This window comes from Galeopterus variegatus, unplaced genomic scaffold, assembly GCF_000696425.1.
Source record: "Galeopterus variegatus unplaced genomic scaffold, G_variegatus-3.0.2 Scaffold1619, whole genome shotgun sequence".
NCBI lineage: Eukaryota > Metazoa > Chordata > Mammalia > Dermoptera > Cynocephalidae > Galeopterus > Galeopterus variegatus.
The window spans coordinates 123,202-143,472 of NW_007727730.1; the positions used below are offsets into that span (position 1 = coordinate 123,202).

Consider the following 20,271-nt stretch of genomic DNA (forward strand, 5'->3'; position numbering starts at 1 on the left):
TGGGATCCGAACCCTCGGCGGGAGCGCCACTGCGCTTCCCAAGCGGCGCACTGTAGCAGTGCGCCACCGGGCTGGCCCAACATTTCTGTTTTCTGATAACTCAGACTGTGGAGAGGGGTTTTCCTTAAGCTCCTCCTCCTACCTCTTCCTTAACTGATATGGAGGCCAGTTTGCATTTCATGTGACAAACCCTGTTCTTGTTCCTGGAGGGTTCTCTGGGTCCTCCTTGTAATTGAACCTCCCCATGTTTTTTTAAAAGCAAAAGCAAGGGCCGGCCCGGTGGTGCACTCGGTAGAGTGCGGGCGCTTGATAGTGCAGCGGCGCTCCCGCCGAGGGTTCGGATCCCATATAGAGACCAGTCCACTCACTGGCTGAGCATGGTGCGGGCGCGACACCGAGGGTTGCGATCCCATTACCAGTCACAAAAAAAAGACAAAAAAGGAAAAAAAAAAAAAAGCAAAAGCAAAAAACAGAAAACCAAAACAACAAAACCTGTTTAAACACAAGTTGGGAGCTTGTGGAAAAATACAGCTTCCTAGGCCCTCCCAGGGCCCGGAGAATCTGATTCCAGGGCCTTGGACTCTGCATTTTCACTTGTCACTGTTCCTGATGTGAACCACCCATGACTTATAGGTTTCAGAATGCTGTTTTGGGGCTGATTTTAGGCTGCAGGTGAGGCACGAAGGTATTTCCCAGAGGAAATACGGTGGGATAAGGCTTGAGCATTTATATAATGCCCTTTCCAGGTGGCTAAATCAGTGGTTCTCACTCAGAGTGGTTCTGCCTTCCAGGCAATGTCTGGAGACATTTTTGGTTGTCCTGCCTATGCGGGGTGGGTTGCTACTGGCATCTAGCTGAGGGATGTTGCTAATCGTCCTATAATGCATGTCCTATAATGGGACAGCCTCCCATGAGAAAGGATTATCCAGCCCCTAATGTCAACAGTGCCCAGGTCAAGGAAACCCAGGCTAAATGAACAGTGTATGCCTTTCTGGTTCCTTCTTTCTACTCAGCCAGTTCAGGGTCCCTAAACCAGGAGTGGGAGAGTGGGGGAAACTTCTAAGGACATTCCCAATCCCCTGATTGGGGATTCTGTACCCCCCTCTTTTTTTTTTGTCTTTTTTGAGACCGGCCGCAGCTCGCTCAGCCAGTGAGCACACCGGCCATCCCTATATAGGATCCGAACCCGCAGCGGGAGCGCCGCTGCTGCGCTCCCAGCGCTGCACTCTCCCAAGTGCGCCACGGGCTCGGCCCTATCCCCTCTTTTCCAGGTAGCTTTTTCTTGGTGTCTGGCCAGTGCAGGAATCCAAACCCTTGATGTTAGTGTTATCAGCACCATGCTCTAACCAACTGAGCTAACCAGTCAGCCCTAAGTACTTTTAATAATTTGGGGATTGCTTTGGAGACTCAGTTGTGGTTAATTGGTGGTCATTTGGGGGAAGGAGGCTCCGCCTGTGAAATCTCTCTGGCTTAATTTAAGGCCTGGGCAGGTCCAACCCTTATCCCTGCTCCCTGTGGTTTGGAGAGGGAGACTTTCTTTGTGGTTCAGGAGCAGACACTGTGTGTTTCCCATTGATCTCCAGAAGGTAGGAAGTCCCCTGAGCTCTGACCACTGTTTTTCTCTAGGGCCTGGTGACTGTAATGGGTAACAACCAGCTGTGGGACCCAGGCAGGCTGAAGAGGGCTTGGAAGAGCTAACAATGTATAAGTGGTCTGGAAGGAAGAAAGGAAGGAAGCCCAAGCTTGAAGTGGTGACAATAGTGGAGTGGAGTACACTGGTGATTTATATAAATGGAGTTACCTGGGACGCGCTCTTCCATGTCTGGTTTCTTTCACACAGCCTCATGTTTTTGAGATTCAGCTGTATTTTTGCATGGAGTTGTAGAGTGTTCATTCTCAGTGCAGGGCTCTGCAAACTATGACCCATGGGCCAAATCCATCACATTGCTTGTTTTCATGTGAACTAAAAATGACTTTTTTGTGGTGTGTGTGTGGCTGGCTGGTACAGGGATCCAAACCCTTGACCTTGGTGTTACAAGACTGCACTCTAACCAACTAAGCTAACCGGCCAGCACCGACTTTTACGGTTTTAAGTGGTTGGAAGCAAGTAAAAAAAACAGTATTTTGTGACACATAATAATGACAGGAAATTCGATTTTCGGTGTCCATATGTAAAGTTGTTTTGGTTTTGGTTTTGGTGGCTGGCCAGTACAGGGATCTGAACCCTGGACGTTGGTGTTATCAGTACCATGCTCTAACCAACTGAGCTAACCAGCAGCCCCATAAATAAAGTTTTATTGGCACACAGCTGTGCCACTCATTTACATATTGTCTGTGGCTGCTTTCAGGCTACAAGAGCAGAGTCGGATAGTTGTGACAGAGACTGTATGGCCCACAAATCCTAAAATATTTTACTATCTGACCCTTTGCAGAAAAAGTTTATGATCCCTATGTATGGTATTCCATTGTGTGAATAAATAACTAAATGTTCTGTTGTTGTTTACATGGTCTTCAATTTTGGCTATTGTGAAAAAACTGCTATGAAAATTTTTATTCATATCATTTGGTAGATAAAAACACTCATTCCAGGAGTGGAATTGCTGGGTCACAGGGCAGGAATATGTTTAGTATTAGCAGATGTTGCCAAATTGTCTTCTAAAGTGGCCGTACCATTTTGGACTCCCCCAGTAACACAGAGTTCTGGTCTTGACAATGCTTGAACATTTTTCTTTTGTAATTTGTGCCATCCTGGTGCGTGTGTGTGGTCGGGGAGAGGGGCAGGGTAGGCGGTGTGTGGGGGTGATATTGTACTGAGGTTTTAGTTTGCATTTCCCTGATGACTAATGAAGTTGAGCAGCTTTCCACATGAGCCTTGGCCATCTGGTTATCCTCTTTTGTGAAGTCCCTGTTCAACTCTTTTGTCCACTTAATAAAAAAAGGATTATCTGTCTTTCATTAATTTGAAGGCATTCTATATGTGTTGTAGAGGTGAGTCCTTTGTCAGACATATGTCTGTAGCTTGCCTTTTAGCAGTATCTTTCTTTTTTTTTGCAGCTGGCTAGTATGGGGATCTGAAACCTTGACCTTGGTATTGTCAACGCCATGCTCTAACAAATAGGGCTAACTAGCCAGCCCCAGTTGTATCTTTTGATGAACAAAAATTCATTTTAATATAGCCCAACATATTTTTCTTTATAGTTAATATGCTTTGTGTCCTATTAAAGAAACACTTGCCTACCCCAAGTCACAAAGATGTTTGTGTTTTATTTTAAAAGCTTTCTTGGGCCGAGCCCATGGTGCACTCGGGAGAGTGCGGCGCTCGGAGCACAGCAACACTCCCGCCGCGGGTTCGGATCCTATATAGGGATGACTGGTGCGCTCACAGCGCTCACTGGCTGAGCACAGTGTGGCTGGTCTCAAAAAGGACATAAATAAATAAATAAATAAATAAATAAATAAATAAATAAAAGCTTTCTTGACTTTGCATTTCCATTTATATCTTCAAAGCACCTGAAATTGAATACCTTTGTATGTGGCATGAGGTAGGGATCGAGGTTCACTTTCATCCGTATAGTCATCCAATGACCCAGCACCATGTACTGGAAAGACTAATCTTTCCCTGCTGCTCTGCTAGTCATTTCTGCTTGACATAAACAACATAGCCACATGACCCAGCATTCCAAAAGGGCAAAAAGACATTTAGAAAAATTCCTCCTCCTGTCTGTCCCCCACACTGCTGATTAACATTTCTTATCTCCAGGAAGGTATCCATTTCTTATTTCTTTTCCAAGGTTTTATGTATAAACAAGTAAATACACATAATTTCCCCCTTCCTTTTTTTTATTTATTTACATAAATGGTATCACACTATGCATCCTCTTCTACACCTTCCTTTTTTTTTTTTTCACGTACTGATAGGAAATGATCTCTAAGATATTATGTGATGAAAAGCACCTATGTTTTGTTACTGTAGGTTCCGTCACTTTGTGAAAGGAACGTCATTTCCTTAGTTAATCCCCCACTGATGGATAACTAGGTTCTTCCCAGTCTTTTGCTACAGACAAGGCTGCAATGAATAGCTGTGTCCATTTCTCATTTTGCATGTGTGTGTGAATGGATCTTAGGAAAAATTCTTGGAAGTAGTAGAGCTGAATAAAAGGCTGTGTACATTGGCACTTTTGATGGATATTTGCAAACCGAGCATTTAATGTGGGGAAAGTCGGCATCAAACCCTTACCTGCGTAGGACTCCATAACTCTTTACATGCCATCTTCATCCTGGGCACTTTCCTAGGCATTGGGCATGGTAGGGGTATGATTGGCATAAAACCATCACCCCCAAATATGTGATCATCAGCTGAGGAAAAGGCTCTGAAAGAAATGGCTGTGGTTGTAAGAGATCAGGTAACAAAGACACCTGGTAGGGTTGGGGGAGGTCAGGAAAGGCTCCTTGAAGGAGGTGATGTTTGAGCCACAATAGGAAGAATAATTGGGGTTTATCCCAGCAGGAGAAGCGGGCACATGGAAAAGCAGGGCTTTCCAGGCTAACAGAACAGCACGTGCAGAAACCTTGCAACAATTATCTATGGCTGCATAACAAAAATTTCCAAAGTCTAGTGGCTTAGAACAATAGCACCTATGTATTATCTCTCATGGTTTCTGTGGGTTTGGAATGTGGGAGCATCTCAGTTGAGGGGGGCATTGCTCAAGAGGTTAGTCAGATATCATTAAGGGATACAGTCTTCTGAAGATTCAACTGAGGCTGGAGGAGCCACTTCCAGAGTGGCCCTCTCATGTGGTTGACAAGTTGGTTGCTCTTCCCATGGACCTCCCCATGGGGTTCTTGAGCATCCTGACAGTATGGCAAGATGGCTTCCCACTGAACAAGTGATCCAGGAGAATAAGGTGGTGCCATGATGCCTTTTATGATCTAGACTTGGAAGTCACTCGCCACCTCTTGCCACATAGACCGACCCTGACTGAGTGAGGGAGAGGATTCTACAGGGCACAAATACCAAGATACAAGGAACATTGGGGGCCCTCTTGGAGGCTGGCTACCACAGGTCTTAGGCAGGAATGGGTTGGGACTGTCTATGATGTGGCTTGATTGGAGTGAGCAAGAGGGTGAGTGGCGAGAGCTGAGGTGGTCAGGGCAGGGCACCCAGGCCTTGTGGGCTGCCCTAAGAGCACTGAGGAGTCATTCAGGTGCCTTCGATGGGGTAGGGAGGAGGTGATGATCAGACTTGGTTCTGAGACACTTCTTCCAGCTGCTGTGTGGAGAATAGATGGGGAGAGGGACAAGGAGTAAGCCCAGGAAGGAGGCTGGTCAGGCAGCCTGGGCTGGGGCAGTGGCCTTGGAGGAGGCAGATCATCTAACTGACTGAAGGACTCTTTTGAAGGAAAAATCTGAAGGGCTTGGCAGCCATCCTCCTGTGATCCCAAACAGAGAGCCATCAGCTTGCTCAAGGGTATCACGAAGAGCAGGCTCTGCCCAGCACACTCCAGAGGACTTGGGTTTCCCCAGATCCAATTCCTGGCTAGGGTTAGTCACTGGAGTCTGGAGTGAGAGCTTTAGAGGCCCATCTGGGGTAAGAGTGGTAAAGTGTCCCCATTGAGCCCTTGAGTGCTGCTACAGCTGCCCAGGGCCACTCCTGGGCCTGGCACTGAGCAAGATCTCAGTGGCTGTGACTAGTCCACCAGTATCTGGGGTGACTCAACTTTGGCCTTCTGACTGACCATGGCTCGGGATGTGTGGCCATCCCTCCACCAGCCTCTCATGCTTTGGGCTGACATCTGGGTCTCTCCTGGCCTCTGGAGTGTGGCCTGGGCAGCAGGGAGCTTGGACCTGGCAAGCCTTTCTTGCGGAGGGTCTGAGAATGCTACATTTGAGGTGGGACAGAGTGAATGCCCACAAAAGCTGCAACTGGTTTCTTCTAGACATTCCAGTCCCTTTTCTCAAGGGATGGACCACACTGGGGGAGGGGGTCCAAGCAGTCTCTCTTGAGGATCTCAGTATCCTGCGTCTATGGCTTTGTCTCACATCTCTAGTGGTCGGGTGAATGGAACAAAGCAGATGATGCAGAGACCGGAGACAAACCTGGGTTTGCAATCTGGTCTGGTTTGGGCCTCAGTTTCCATATTTGTAAAATGGAAATTATGCTGTTTTCAGGGAGAAAATAGCTTTATTATGTACCAACATTGTCTTATCTTTGCATCAGATACCTCCCATGTCCTATATATTAGGAACATTTTTTCTTTTTTAGGTGGCTGGCCATTACAGGGATCCGAACCCTTGACCTTGGTATTATCAACACTGTGCTCTAACCAACTGAGCTAACCAGCCCCATGTCCTATATATTAATTCAACTGACATATGCATTCCTCTGGAGCTCATAGTCTGGGTAGGGATCGGTACACTAAGGCCTGAGGACCAAATCTGGCCTGCCATCTGTTTTTGTAAATAAAGTTTTATTGGGACACAGTCATACCTATCCATTTACATATTGTCTATGGCTGTTTTTGCACTATAGTGGTAAAGCTGAGTAGTTGCAGCAGAAAATGTGTGACCTATAAACTTAAAATATTCTCTGGTCCTTTACAGAAAAAGTTTGCTAACCCCTGTTCTTTTCTAGTGAGACAGACAGACTGATGGACAGTAAATAACAGCATCTCTGACTGTGGTAAATACTATGAAGAAATAACATAATAGGATAGCATGACTGGGGGTGGGGTGAGGGGTTGCTTCCAGGTGGTCTGGGGAAGGCTCTGTGTAGAGGAAAGCTTTGAGATGTGTGAATCCTTTAGAAGAGTGGTCTGGGCAGAAATGATGGCAAAGGTAAAGGTTCTGGGGCACATGAGAGCTCAAAAGAATAAAAGTGGGTCAACAAAGCTGGTGCTTGGGGGTGGGGGGGTGGGGAGAGAAAGAGACGCAGCCAGGTAGGACCCTGTAAAGAAATAAAATGCTTAGATTTTAAGAGCAATGGGAAGTTTGGGGAGGTTTTATGTGAGAAGAAGAAAATGGCATGTTTGTTTGTATTTTTTGAAAAGCTTTCTGGCTGCAGCATGGAGAAGGGGCAGCGGGGAGGCTGGGAAGGAGGCTGCTAGAATAATCCAGGTGAGTGATGCTGACAGTTTGGGCTGGGGTGGCAGCAGAGTGGATAAACAGAAAGACTTGGGTTGTAGTTTCAGAGGAAGAAGCAACAGAGGTTGCTCATGTTTTGCATGTGAGGGGAGGAGGGGAAGGAAAGATACCACCTGGCTTTTTGGCCTGAGAAACTTGGAAATAGATCAGCTGGCTGGAAGCCCAGCTTGGGCACCAACTTGCAGGGGGCCCTTGGGCAAATCTTTTCCATGTCCTTGAGCCTTTGCCCATCTGTAAAATGGGCTGAGAAACCTCTTCTTCACAAGGTTGGCAAAGGTATTACAAATAATCTACCTGAGAGGAGGTCCCCAATAGACACAGCTGCTCTGCCTTGAGTTCCCCTTTCTCCCCCGGCCCTGTAAGCTCCCCCTTTCTCAAGGTGTGATAGGGGCCCAGATGCTGGCTTCTGACAGGTCTACAGGAGTAAGCCTCACTCTGGCGAGACTATCTTCTGTCACCCCCTTTCTGCACCTCTTCTTTATGTCAGTTCCCCCAGTGCTGTCCCTTTGACCTCCCATAGGCTGGACAGCTGGCCAACCCTGGGGTTACCATTTTGCCTTCAGGCTCTGGACTAAAGACACCTGGATTCATAGTCATTGCTGTTGACTGAGTCTATGATCTTGATAAAGGAGCTTCTGAGGCAGAGGCTACGTGACAAATAGCCTGCCTCCCTTTATGGTTGTTAAGGATTAAATTACCCCCTTGGTAAATCTGAGTCTTGGAGATTGTTTTAGTCTGGCCATTGTCTGTCAGGTTTACTGGAGAGATGGGTTAGCTTAACATCTCTCCTCAGGTCATCGGTATTCCTGAACAAAATCTGACTTCTTATTTCATGCATACAAAAAAAGGATTAAATTTAAAAACTCCCCTATTGAACCTAGTGCAGTACATAAATGCTGATTAAATATTAAATTAATAGCTGTTAATTTTAATCTTATTAATATGATTTTTCAGGGCTGGCCGGTTAGCTCACTCGTTTAGAGCGTGGTGCTGATAACACCAAGGTCAAGGGTCCAGATCCCCTATCAGCCAGCCACCAAAAAAAAAAAAAAGTCAAGTGTTCAGATCCCCATACTGGCTAGCCGCCAAAAAAAAAAAATTATCTTTCAATTCTCCTGGGTTCTGCCATTGGTAATTTATAACCATCAGAAGGTCTGAGGTTCACTTCTGGCCATGCTGACCCCTCCCCACTAGCCACTGGGGGAACTCTGTGTGTGTGTGTGTGTGTGTGTGTGTGTGTGTGTGTGTGTGTGTATAAACATATCCACAAGTAAATTTTGTAATACAAATATTTCATAATACAAAAACATAAAAATTTACCATAATTTTAAACTCCATTCTATTGCTTTCTTTTTTTTTTTTTTTTTTTTTGAGATAAAAGTATTCTTTTAACTCAGTCCTATCTTGTTTTCTTTATCCATTTACCAATCAGTGGACATTTGGGTGCTTCAGCCTCTTGGCTATGTGTTGCAATGAAGATGGGCATACAAACATCTCTTCGAGATCCTGTTTTTAATTCTTTTGACTAGATACCCAGAAGTGGGATTGCTAGATCGCATGATAATTCTATTTTTAATTTTTTGAGGAACTTCCATACTCTTTTCCGTAAGGGTTGCCTCATTTTACACCACCACAACAGTGTACAAGTGTTCCAATTTCTCTACATCCTCACCAACACTTATTTTTTGGTAGTGGCCATCCTAACTGTTGTGAGGTGATCTCATTGTGTGTGTGTGTGTGTGTGTGTGTGTGTGTGGTTTTTCTTTTCTTTTTTTTGGCAGCTGGCAGGTACAGGTATAGGGATCTAACCCTGGACTTTGGTGTTATCAGCACCGCGCTCTATCCAATTGAACTAACCAGCTGGCCCTCATTGTGGTTTTGATTTGTATTTCCCTGATAATTAGTGATGTTGAGAATCTTTTCATATGCTTGTTGGGCATTTGCATAGTTTTTTTGGGGGGGAAGTGTCTATTCAAATCCTTTGCCCATTTTTTTAATCGGGTGATTAGCTTTTTAGTTGTTGGTTTATAGAAATTCTTTATATATTCTGGATATTAACTCCTTATCAGATATAGTTTGCAAATATTTTCTTCCATTCTGTAGGCTGTCTTTTCACTTTGTTTCTCTTGCTTTGTAGATATTTTTAAGTTTGATGTAGACCCATTTGTCTATTTTAGCTTTTGTTGCCTGTGTTTTTGATGTCATAGCCAAGAAATCATTGCCAAATCCAATGTCATGAAGCCTTTCCCCATGTTTTCTTCTAAGAGTTCTATGGTTTTGTGTCTTATGTCTAGGTCATTAATCCATTTTGAGTTAGCTTTGTATGTGGTATAAGATAAGGGACCAACTTTGCTCTTTTGCTTGTGGCGATCCAGTTTTCCCAGCACCATTTGTTGAGGAGACTATCCTTTCCCCATGTTCTGGTGCTTTTCTTTGTTTTGCTTTTGTTTGTTTTTGGCGGCTGATCAGGACAGGGATACAAACCCTTGACTTTGTTATTAACACGGTGCTCTAACTAACTGAACTAACTGGCCAGCCCCCTGGTGCTTTCTTAAACACAGGCCATAGGAGTGGCCTAGGCCTCCCTACACTGCGAGATCCTTGGCGCTAGCTACGAATTTGGTACATCCTCAAGATTTTCTAGCGTTCAGTGCTATTTGCCCCGTTTTATAGATGAGCGTACTGAAGCTGAGTCCAAGTGATCTGCCCAAGGTCCTATAGTGAGCAAATAGGTGGAGATTGGGTTGGAACTGAAGACTTTAACTCAAAAGTTCATGCACTCTTAACCCCTTGGGGCTATTCCGCTGCTTTATCCCCAGCATGCCCAAAAGAATGAATGAATGAATGTCTCTGGCAACCTGCGCCAGCTCCCAGCAAAAGGTGGAGCTTGGACGAGCCCACTGCTCCGCGTAGGGGAGCGCGCCCGCCCTACGCATGCGTGTTGCCTGTGCACTGCCTGCTCCACTCCGTCCGCCTGCGCTTTCTACGCATGGTACGTCCCACCGTCCCCCCCCCACCCCCCCGTGCCCGCGCCGGGGTGGTACGCGCTGCTGCCTCCGCTCTCTGCCCCTCCCTGTCGGTTTCCGCGCGAAAAGCCGGGGACGCCTGTGTTGCCGCCGCGTCTGCTGCAGCCTCCGAGATGCCGGCCCGCACCGCCCCAGCCCGGGTGCCCGCGCTGGCCACCCCGGCCATCTCACTGCCAGCCGATGTCCGCAGGCGGTAGGTGCTGCGAGTGACAGCAGACTCGGGGGGGAGGCACAGCGCTGGTTGGGGGGAACCGCTTCCCCTCGGGGTGGCCCGTGGCCGCTGCTGACAGACGGACGCGCATGCGCGGGACGGTGCGGCGCGCGGCAGCGGTTGGCGCGGGACCGGGTGGCACTTCCGGTCGCGCGCGCCCCTGACCGTTTGGCGCCAAAATGGGCCGAGGCCCCTCGCAGCTCCCCGGTGACTAAAAACCCGGGGCTTCTTTCTCAGATCATTTTGGGGTTCGTCTCGGGGATCCCCTTTTCTGAACAGCTGCGGGCCGGGCTCCTGCGGTCAGCCTGGTCGCACAGGAAGTGGGCAGCTCGCGGCCTCCGGACACCCCCCAGCCCGGGCATTCCGGCCTCCACTTCCGGTGCCCGGCCCGGTCCCCGGGGGCACTTCGGGGGGGGGACCCCTCGGTGTCCCCGAGCCGTCCATCCCGATGGCGGCCTCCAGAGACGGACGTCGCCGGTCGGGGCCCGGGCTCGGCCGGCTCAGGTTTGCGAGCACCGTCTCCTATGGGGGGCTGCCTCCATCACCCGGGACTGCGCTGTTCTGGCCCCGCTGGGGAAGTCATTCTGGAAGGAGCTTAGACCGGGCAGCGCAGGGCTCGGGCAGAGAGAAGGCTGATTGGTCTTTTCTAGTAAATCTGAGCCCGGGAGCCGTGGCTGTCGAGGACGCCTTGCTAGTGAGAACTGGCTTCTCAGTGTGTGCACAGGGAAGAGTGAGGGATGTCAGGGGGCCCCGGCTGTAGCAATTCATTCCTCTGTTGGGCTTTTCTGTGCACAGGGGTCGGGGGAAAGACTGGCCCGAGCTGTGTATTAGTGAAGGGCATTGACTCATTCCTGAGAACTAGTCCCAAGTGCCATGTGCATTAGTCACAGGAACCCTGATCAGGCTTGGACGCTTCCAGTAGGGTTTGTGAACCCACTTTGGCCATTTCTCTATTTCCCTGGGCTTGTTAACTGTGGTTGTGCCAGGCCAGTTCTGAGTTGGACTTTTGGGGGTAGAGGGTATTTAGTTTAAAATAATTCTTAATCACAATTAGAGAGGGTATGTCTTATTGATCTATGTGAGTATCCCCTCAAGGTATAACCTAACTTCAAATGGAAATGGAACTTTGAAAGTATTGGGCTTCATGATGTTAGACCCAATTCAGAGAAGTTTGGAACCAGCCTACTTGATGATGAGAACTCTACCTGCACTGGTTTGTTGATGACCTTGGACAAGCCTATGTTGCCTCTACATCTGTAGACTGGGAATAATAATATGGACTTTGAACTGGTAGTGGGTTAAATGAGAATATGCCCAGCACATAAAAGCTCATATGTTAGTAAGCATTGTTAACAGCTAATTTAGCTTGCTTTTTTCCGTTCTCTAATCAGTCAGTAACTGTAGAAAACACTACATTATCTCATTCAATCCTTAAGAGTGGTTGCTGCAGGAGTTAACTGCTAGGAAGCTGGGATTCCTTCTGAGGTTTGCTTCTTGCCAAAACGTTTCCCTTGGACTGGGACTTGCAAACAGGCCACTGGCCCAGGGGCTTTATTGAGCCTGCACGAAGGTGGTTTTTTTTTTTTTTTTTTTTTTTTTGGTGGTTGGCCATTGCGGGAATCTGAACCTGTGACCTTGGTGTTAGAAGGCTGCTCTCTAACCAACTGAGCTAACCTGTCAGGCAGTACAGGGGTTTTGTTTGGCTAAGTTGGAGTACCTTTAGGTGAGTCTTACAACCCACCATTCACCCTAGCTTCCATATTTCTTTAAACTAGAATTTCCTTATTGTAGGTGTTGAGTTTTAGATGTTTGCATTTGACCATGTGGTGGACAATGAAATTATCAGCTTGTGACCCCCTCAACAGATTTTTTTACATTTTGAAATATTTCGTCATTCATCTTACCAAAAATACACACATGAACATGGCATCCAACAGTCCCTTAAACTTAGATTTGTAAATAGAGGTATAACTTTTCTTGATTTAGGAAAACTAGTCAAGAAATTTACAATATAAAAGAGGTACCTAAGTCCAGTAGAATAACTACACTAGGAGCTAAATTAGGCCTGGTCCTTATTTATGCAGCTTCTATCATTTCTGTTAACTTGTGTTTATATGGCAACTTCTTTTTTAAACTCACATATAGTTCCATCAGGTGTATGATACTAGAAAGTATTTTCGACGTTTGAATTTCTAAGTCTTTAACTTTTGTGAAGTATAATATACCCCACATCTTCTAAAAATCATGCCTTTCAGGGCAAGCCACACTTTTCAGCTTGGTTTTCTTTGTGTTCAAGCTGCCATCATTTGCACATCCAAACTGATAATCTCCCACTTGTGTTCCTGCTGCCCTTCAGGTCTGTTTTTTTCCTTAAGTAGAAACTGATCTTTTTTTTTTTTTGATCGGTAAGGGGATCGAGACCCTCGGCACGGTGTTGTCTGCACCACGCTCAGCCAGTGAGTGCACCGGCCATCCCTATATAGGATCCGAACCTGCGGCCTCAGCGCTACCAGCGCCACACTTTCCCAAGTGAGCCACGGGGCCGGCCTGAAACTGATCTTTTTCTTTTTTTTTGTCTTTTTTGAGACCGGCTGCACCGCGCTCAGCCAGTGAGCGAACCAGCCATCCTATATAGGATCCGAACCCGCAGCGGGAGTGCTGCTGCGCTCCCAGCGCCGCACTCTCCCGAGTGTGCCACAGGCTCGGCCCTAAACTGATCTTTTTCAAACACAAGTTGGAGCCAGTGGTTTCCCTATTCCATATGTTGCCTCGTGCACTTGGCCTGAAATCCAGGATTCCCATCCACCTGTCCTCATCATCTTGTGTCCTTCTCACAAGCCACACAGGCCTTCTTTCAGGTTCTCAGGGCCTGAAACCAGAGCAACCAGCGTGAGACTTCACCTACCCCTTCCCCAAGCTGGCTACTGTCCACTCAACATTAACGCTGTTGCTCAGACAGACATCCCAGCTGCCCTGCAGTAAGAAGGGTGTTGAATTCTGTCAGTGCATCCCGAATGCTGCCTTTGCAACTCTGGAGTTGATGATTATTTCAGGGACTGTTGTCAGATCATGATTGCCTTTTTTGTTGTGTCTGTAGTTTGATGCACAGCGGACTCTCAGATGGTTGTGTACCAAACTTCCCTGGTAAGGAAGCCTAGATTTGCACGCTCATTCTACAACCTCCTTTGCACAACTGATTAGTCTTTGTAATTATCACAGCTTTCTTATCTGCTAGCCATTCTGTGATTAGATTAAGTAGAGTCTTGGACTCCTTATCTCTACTTCCATGGCTGTTGCTGAATAGGTGAAAACTGACTTATCTGTTCTAGTTCTGCTCTCCTGTGGTAGAATTCTAGAGTTGCAGACTACTGAGGTTCAAATCCTGCTCTACTGTTAACCAGCTGTGTGTCTGAGTTATCTAACCTCTTGGTGTCTTTATTTCATCTGTAAAATGGTGGTGGGGCAGGGGATGGGGCTGCCCGCTCCATAGGGGTGACCTTCCTCTGTGGCTGACTTTTGGCGGGCAGGGCCAAAAACCTAGATGGTACAGGTACAGGGATCAAACCCTTGATCTTGGTGTTACAAGGCCACACTCTAACCAATTGAGCTAACCGGCTAGCCCTAGTCCTAATCTTGATGAGACATTTCTCTCTTAAGGGTTGACGCAGCTTTCTGTCCTCTTTCTTCACTATCTCGCTTCCTCTTTGTATCCTTGGCTTTTGCGAACTGTGTACTACCAGGGAGCCTCTTTCTTCCCCCACTCCTTTTCTTTCTTTCATTACTGGACCTTCATTTCTTCCAGTCTTAGAATTTCTACCCTCAGCCGTTGGGGTGCCAGCCGGAGATGGCTATCTCCAGTTTTGATGCCTTTCTTGAGAGTCACTTGTATGTTCTAGCTGCTGAGTAATCATCTAGATAGCTACTGTTCACTGAAATACTTCACTCTTAAAACTCGTGACCTGTTTACTCTCCTTTCTCCCTGCCAACATGTTCTGAATTTCTGAAACTCTTAGTTTTCAGTTGCTGCCATAACAAATCACCAAAAATTTAGTGGCTTAAGTCAAATAACATACATTTATCTTACATTTCTGTAGGTCAGAAACCCAGGATGGGTCTCACTGCATGAAAATCAAGGTGTGGGCAGGTTGCGTTCCTTTTTGGAGGCTCTAGAGGAGAATGTTTCCTGCTCTTTCCGGGTGATGGCAGAACTTAGTTCCTTGAGGTTGTAAGACTTAGGTTCCTGTGTTCTTCCTAGTTCTAAGCTGAAGGCTTCTGGGGGCTGTCATCCCTTGACTCATGACTCCCCCTTCCTCTGTCTTAAAGCCAGCAGTCGCAGGCTGAGTCCTCACTTCTCTCACGATTCCCTAGTTGCATCTCTCTCAAAATGCAGCTGGGAAGGTTCTGTGCTCTGAAGGACTCAAGTGATTAGATTGGGCCCCCCACCGGATAATCCAGGATAATCTCCCATCTCAAGGAGTGTAACCTTAATCTCATCTGCACAGTCTCTTTACCATGTAGGGTAACATATGCACAGGTTCCAGGGATTAGGGCATGGACATCTTTGGGGTCCATTATTCTGCCTACTGCAGATAACTATTTCAGATAGCTGGCCCACCCGCTGTGCAGCCGGTCCTAATCTGGGTTAACAGCCCTGTAACTTCTCTTGCATGGCCCACTCCTGCTGCTAAACCATATTTCAGGCCAGCATTTCTAGCTTAGGGGTGTTAGAATAACTTAACATTTTGTAATCTCTTCCTATCCCATCTACATTGTATATTTCTGCCAGATTAATTGTCCTAAAGCATGGCTCTGATGTCATGGGCCCCACCTCCTCCATGACTCCCTGGATAGTTTGTTGACTATGGAACAAAATTGATGCTTTTTAGCCTGCCGTTCCTGACCTCCCTCACACCGTCACCCGGCCTTCTCTCTCTGGACTTGGCTTTCCTGCCCTGTGTGTCGGCCAGTCTTGGGTTTGTGTCTTGGGTGTTCCCTGAGCCAGCTTCCTGCTGTGGCACTCCCGTCTGGGCAGCCCCTCTTTCCAGTTCACAGAGCTCTGAACTCCTCAAGTAGGAATGAATCGTGGGATCTCAGGCTGGAAAACGCAAAGGTTGTATTTTCTGAGTCCTCTGCTATGTCCTTCACGTCCATTTCTAATCCTCCTGGTTATGAATGTAGAGCACGTATGAGGAAGTGTCATCACAGTTTTACCAGGGAAGGGACTGACCCTCAAGCTACAGAGGAAAGGCATACTACCAGCCTACTTCCTGCCATCACCCTGATGCCTGTCTGGCTCTGACCTTCCACTCTGGCCAGCCAGGTTGAATCCAGTCTTCACTAGGCAGGACATTGTAGGTATTCTGAAGATTTCTTTGTTTGTCTCTTTGTCAGCCTAAATATCCCAGTTCATGAGAAGGGTTGAAAGAATTCAGACCCACAGATCTGTCCCTTGCACAGATGTAGGAGGTGTCAGCATTCTACAAAAGACACGTTGGTGGGCTTTGTAATCAGTTGAGTCTTGTCCTTAACACCTGAGGTCACCTTAGGGTCAAGAGACTGTCCAGCTGGTCAAGGTACGAGCTGTGTCCTGCCAGAGTTTTATGATAGAGTGACTGAAAAGTCAGATGTCATACTGCTGCAGTACCCAGTTCTGCAGCTGTTCTTATTTAAGGCTTTCCCCGGACCTGAGTGACTATTAGGGTGAAGTGACTTTTGCCTGGAAGAGGGTCCATGTGCTCCTAGAAATCTTGATTCTCCAAGCTTCTTGAGTCCAAGGCATACCGTGTGTACAATATATAGTATCTGAACGGTGCTGAGTGTCTTTTCTATGGAAAAGCCTTTCATCCCTGTCTGGTGGTGCCCACGTTCAGTCATCCAGCTCATTGCCTGGACCAGAGCCTGGTATTCAGTAGGCACCCACATATGTGAGTGGCGCTCGAAATGGAAGCAGGATCCACATGTGCCTGGAGCTGCCACTCTGTGACACTGGTCCAGCAAAGCCCACTGGCGTTTTTGCTTACACTTGGCCTCTGCAAAGGCCCACCTGGAAGAGCTGTTTAGGCCCTTTGGGCTGCTGCTAACTGAGCACCTAGTCTGTCTGTGTGGGTGCTGGGTGGGAGAATCTAGAGATGGCGGAGGCCTGGTTCCTGCCCAGGGTGCCTTCCCTCCACTGACACTTACCCAGCTGGTTAGACCGGTTCTCACCACACTGCCTGCAGTCAGCACCCAGGCTAGGAACAACAGCCTCTGCACTCACCTCCCCTTTCTTGGTGACTTCTCATTTTGTTCCTTTATTCTTTTCTCCCCTCCCCCCAAAGAGGCAAGTCACCAGTCTTAAATAATCAAATCAGGCCATGATTTTCCAGGCAAACTCATGACAGTCCTGTGCTTTTGAATGATTAGGTACATTCTGAAGAATGAACTCTCTGAAGTGCCAGTCCTACTGCCCTGGATGCCTTGGCTCCCCCATTTTATCCAGTCCTCATTGGAATGCTGCACCCCCCCACCTGGCCTTTGGAAATATTAGCTGGCTGTCCCCCCACAGTGTCCTATGGCCCTGGTTCATTAATTCTAACACCAGCCACGCTGTGACAAACCGTTATGGGCTCTCGTCAGACCCAACTGGAGAAAGACTAGCTGTAGGTCATTGTCTTTATGAAGGACACTAACTGCGTGAATTGCTCCCCCTTTCTCAGAACCTTTTAAAATAAGATATGTTATAGAGCTCCTGTATCATCTCATGTCAGAAAAACGACCCCCCAAAAGGGGGACCTCTTTCAGACCACAAATGACTTCTTAATGTGTAGACATTATAGTAAGACATTCTGGACAGGGCAGGGGAGACAAAAGCCACCATATTTTTTTTCCAACACTCATATGTCAAACTTATTTCCAAAATTCTTTAAGACTGGTATTAATTCTTACAGGTAAATGAAGTTGTTTAACAAGTGTTTCTTTCTCCCCTATTTTCTTCCCCCAGGCTCAAAGATTTGGAAAGAGACAGCTTAACAGAAAAGGTAATTTCTACTTTAAAAATTTTTTATTAGCAAATGTGACTTATTTGACAGATACTTCATGGCTCATAAAGAGAACTTTGTTTTAAGTGGAATTGTCTTTTTTTTTTCCATAAAGTTTCAAAAATAAGTTGAGGATTCTTGTTTAATGTCTGCGTTGATATGCTGCTGTTAGTTGGTTTTGGGTTACTCATTTGGCAGTTTTATCAGTCTAGATTCGAAACCATCAATTCTGGATTGTAACTGTCCTGGTAACACTGTTTTCAAAAGCACAATTTTGTTCTAATATAACATATGTCTCCATCTCACCTCTAACCATCCCATTTTTCACAACTTTGGAGATGGGAGTAATGTGATCTTAATGGATATATCATGAATGTGTTTTGTGAATATGTAGTTTTTTGGCTGAGATAGCATTACCTGCCATTCAGTCACTGTGATGTGACCAGGCAGTTTAATTATTTGTGTATTAGTCTGTTAATAGCTTGATAGTTTGGGGACCGCTAAATCTATATCCTTCTTTTAGGAATGTGTGAAGGAGAAATTGAATCTCTTGCGTGAATTTCTGCAAACAGAAATAAAGAATCAGTTATTTGACTTGGAAACCAAATTACGTAAAAAAGAACTATCAGAGGTAAGTCAGTTCTCAGCATCCTGGCTTTTAGAAAAATGTCTCCTCCCATGTAACTTGTCTGTGACTAGGGAGGCAGAAAATCCCCCAGCTCTCCTTGTCGCCTGATAATTATAAAGGAAATGCATGTGTTTCCTTGTTCTCTTATTGCCACTTGTTTACATTCACTGCTACTTAAATTATCCTTTCCTGCTGTAGGAGGGCTACCTGGCTAAAGTCAAATCCCTTTTAAATAAAGATTTGTCCTTGGAGAATGGAGCTCACACTTTCAGTCGGGAAGTGAATGGACGTCTAGAAAACGGGAGCCAGACAAGTAGTGAAGACCGTAGAGTGGTAATGTCAGAGGCAAACCACCCCCTCAAACCCGTTTCCAGGTTGCGCATACCCAGAAGAAGCAAGTCCAATGGAGAGACAAAGTGTAAGAGCACTTGACTTATTTTCAACCTTCAGGGAGGCTGTGGTAGTCCAGAAGGGGACAGTTAAACTTGGACCCGTATGTACCCCCTGGGCAGCATTTCCTGGTTGGTTTCTTATGTATACTTCCTAACTATTGAGTACCATCTACTTCCTAACTAGCTCAGATGTTTACTTTAAATTTTGTCTTTGATCAAGTACAGATGTCCCTTGACTTACAGTGGGGTTTTTCCTGGAAAATCCATTGTAAGGTGAAAATGCATTTAATATACCTAACCTACCGAACATCTTAGCTTAATTTGTCCAGCCTACCTTAAACTTGCTCAGAATACTTATCTTAGCAAATTGCATGGGCAGAATCATTTAAGACAAAGCCTATTTTATAATGAAATGTTGAATTGTTGAATATCATATAATTTATTGAATACTTTACTGAAAATGAGAAAAGGAATGATTGTATTGGTACTCAAAGTATGGTTTCCATCGAATGTTTTTCACTCTGGCACTATAATAAAGTTGGGGACCCTCTGTATAGAGCATTAGATCTCAAAACATGGGATCTAAATTTATGAGAAGCATTAGATGACAGGGGCTACTAATATTTATTTCTTCTGTGAAGTTCTTTTTTTTTTTTTTTTTTCCTTTTTGTCTTTTTTCGTGACCGGCAACGGATCGCAACCCTCAGTGCTGCGCCCGTACCGGGGCGGGACCGGTAACGGGATCGCAACCCTTGGTGTTGCTCCCGCACCTCGCTCAGCCAGTGAGCTGCCGGTCTGTATGTGGGATCCGAACCCTCGGCGGGAGCGCCACCGCGCTTCCCAAGCGGCGCACTGTAGCAGTGCGCCACCAGGCCGGCCCATGAAGTTCTATTCCTATTTAAGCTAACCATTTATTCTCAGACTCCTTCCTAATTTGTAAGCAAAGGAATTCTTCTGGAATTTTAAACAAATAAAACAGCACGTAATTTGAGCACAAGTCTGGTTCTTGGCCATTTTGTTTTTTGACAATGTAAGGAGAGGTTCTGTTTCCTTGACTGGCATTGGGTTTGGCCTCTCAAATAGGAGCTTGTGTGAAATGGCTCAGCAAGCTGGCAGGTGCTAATTGGTGACATTACCAAGCTGCTTATTGACTAGAATAAAAATGGAAGAATGCTTAATCTTTAGAACCTGGCTTTCCACAACAGCTTGGTAATGTTGAAGATCTGCACTATTGCTGTGGACTTTCCTGTTCATAGTGGCTTTTTTTTCTTTTTAAACAGCTGAAGCTTCACCCAGCCCCAGGATTACAAGGAAAACTACCAGGCAGACCACCATCACGTCTCATTTCTCAAAGGGGTCAGTTTATGATGATTGTTCAGTTGCCTTCTCTAGGGGCCAGCTGGTTTTGCTGAAACATGAATTGGTAGGGTGCAATTTAATGATTGTGACTTCCATATTGTGTAGGTTTTCATCTTGTGGTTTTGTTCATTAGACACTCATGAATAACATTTCTGAAGACCTCATCTATTTTTACTCTTACAGAAAACTCCAGATATACACAAAATTAGTATAATGAACCCCGAATACCCATCACCCAGCATCAGTTATCAGCTCATGGCCACTGTTTCACTTATATCCCCATATGCTCTGTCCTTCCAACTGGATTACTTTGAAACAAATCCCAGACATGTCATTTCATCTGTAAATATTTCAGTATGTTTCTAGATGATGTCTCTTTTTGACCACTTTTTCTATTTTAATATTTTGCTATAATTATGAACATTTTTTTTTTTTTGTCCTTTTTGAGACCGGCCGCACCGTGCTCAGCCAGTGAGTGCTGTGAGTGCACCGGTCATCC

At 46.1% G+C, this 20,271-nt stretch overlaps 1 protein-coding gene across 1 annotated transcript in view; it reads left to right on the forward strand.

Moving 5' to 3' along the window:
• Window positions 1–10,247: 10,247 nt before the first annotated feature.
• DNMT1 (DNA (cytosine-5-)-methyltransferase 1) overlaps window positions 10,248–20,271 on the forward strand; it is a 43,577-nt gene continuing 33,553 nt past the window's right edge. The window contains exons 1-5 of the mRNA XM_008578020.1: window positions 10,248–10,359; window positions 17,357–17,393; window positions 17,917–18,024; window positions 18,220–18,439; window positions 19,694–19,769. Coding sequence (XP_008576242.1) covers window positions 10,280–10,359; window positions 17,357–17,393; window positions 17,917–18,024; window positions 18,220–18,439; window positions 19,694–19,769 — 521 coding nt within the window. The 5' untranslated portion in view covers window positions 10,248–10,279. The remainder of the gene's footprint in view (window positions 10,360–17,356; window positions 17,394–17,916; window positions 18,025–18,219; window positions 18,440–19,693; window positions 19,770–20,271) is intronic.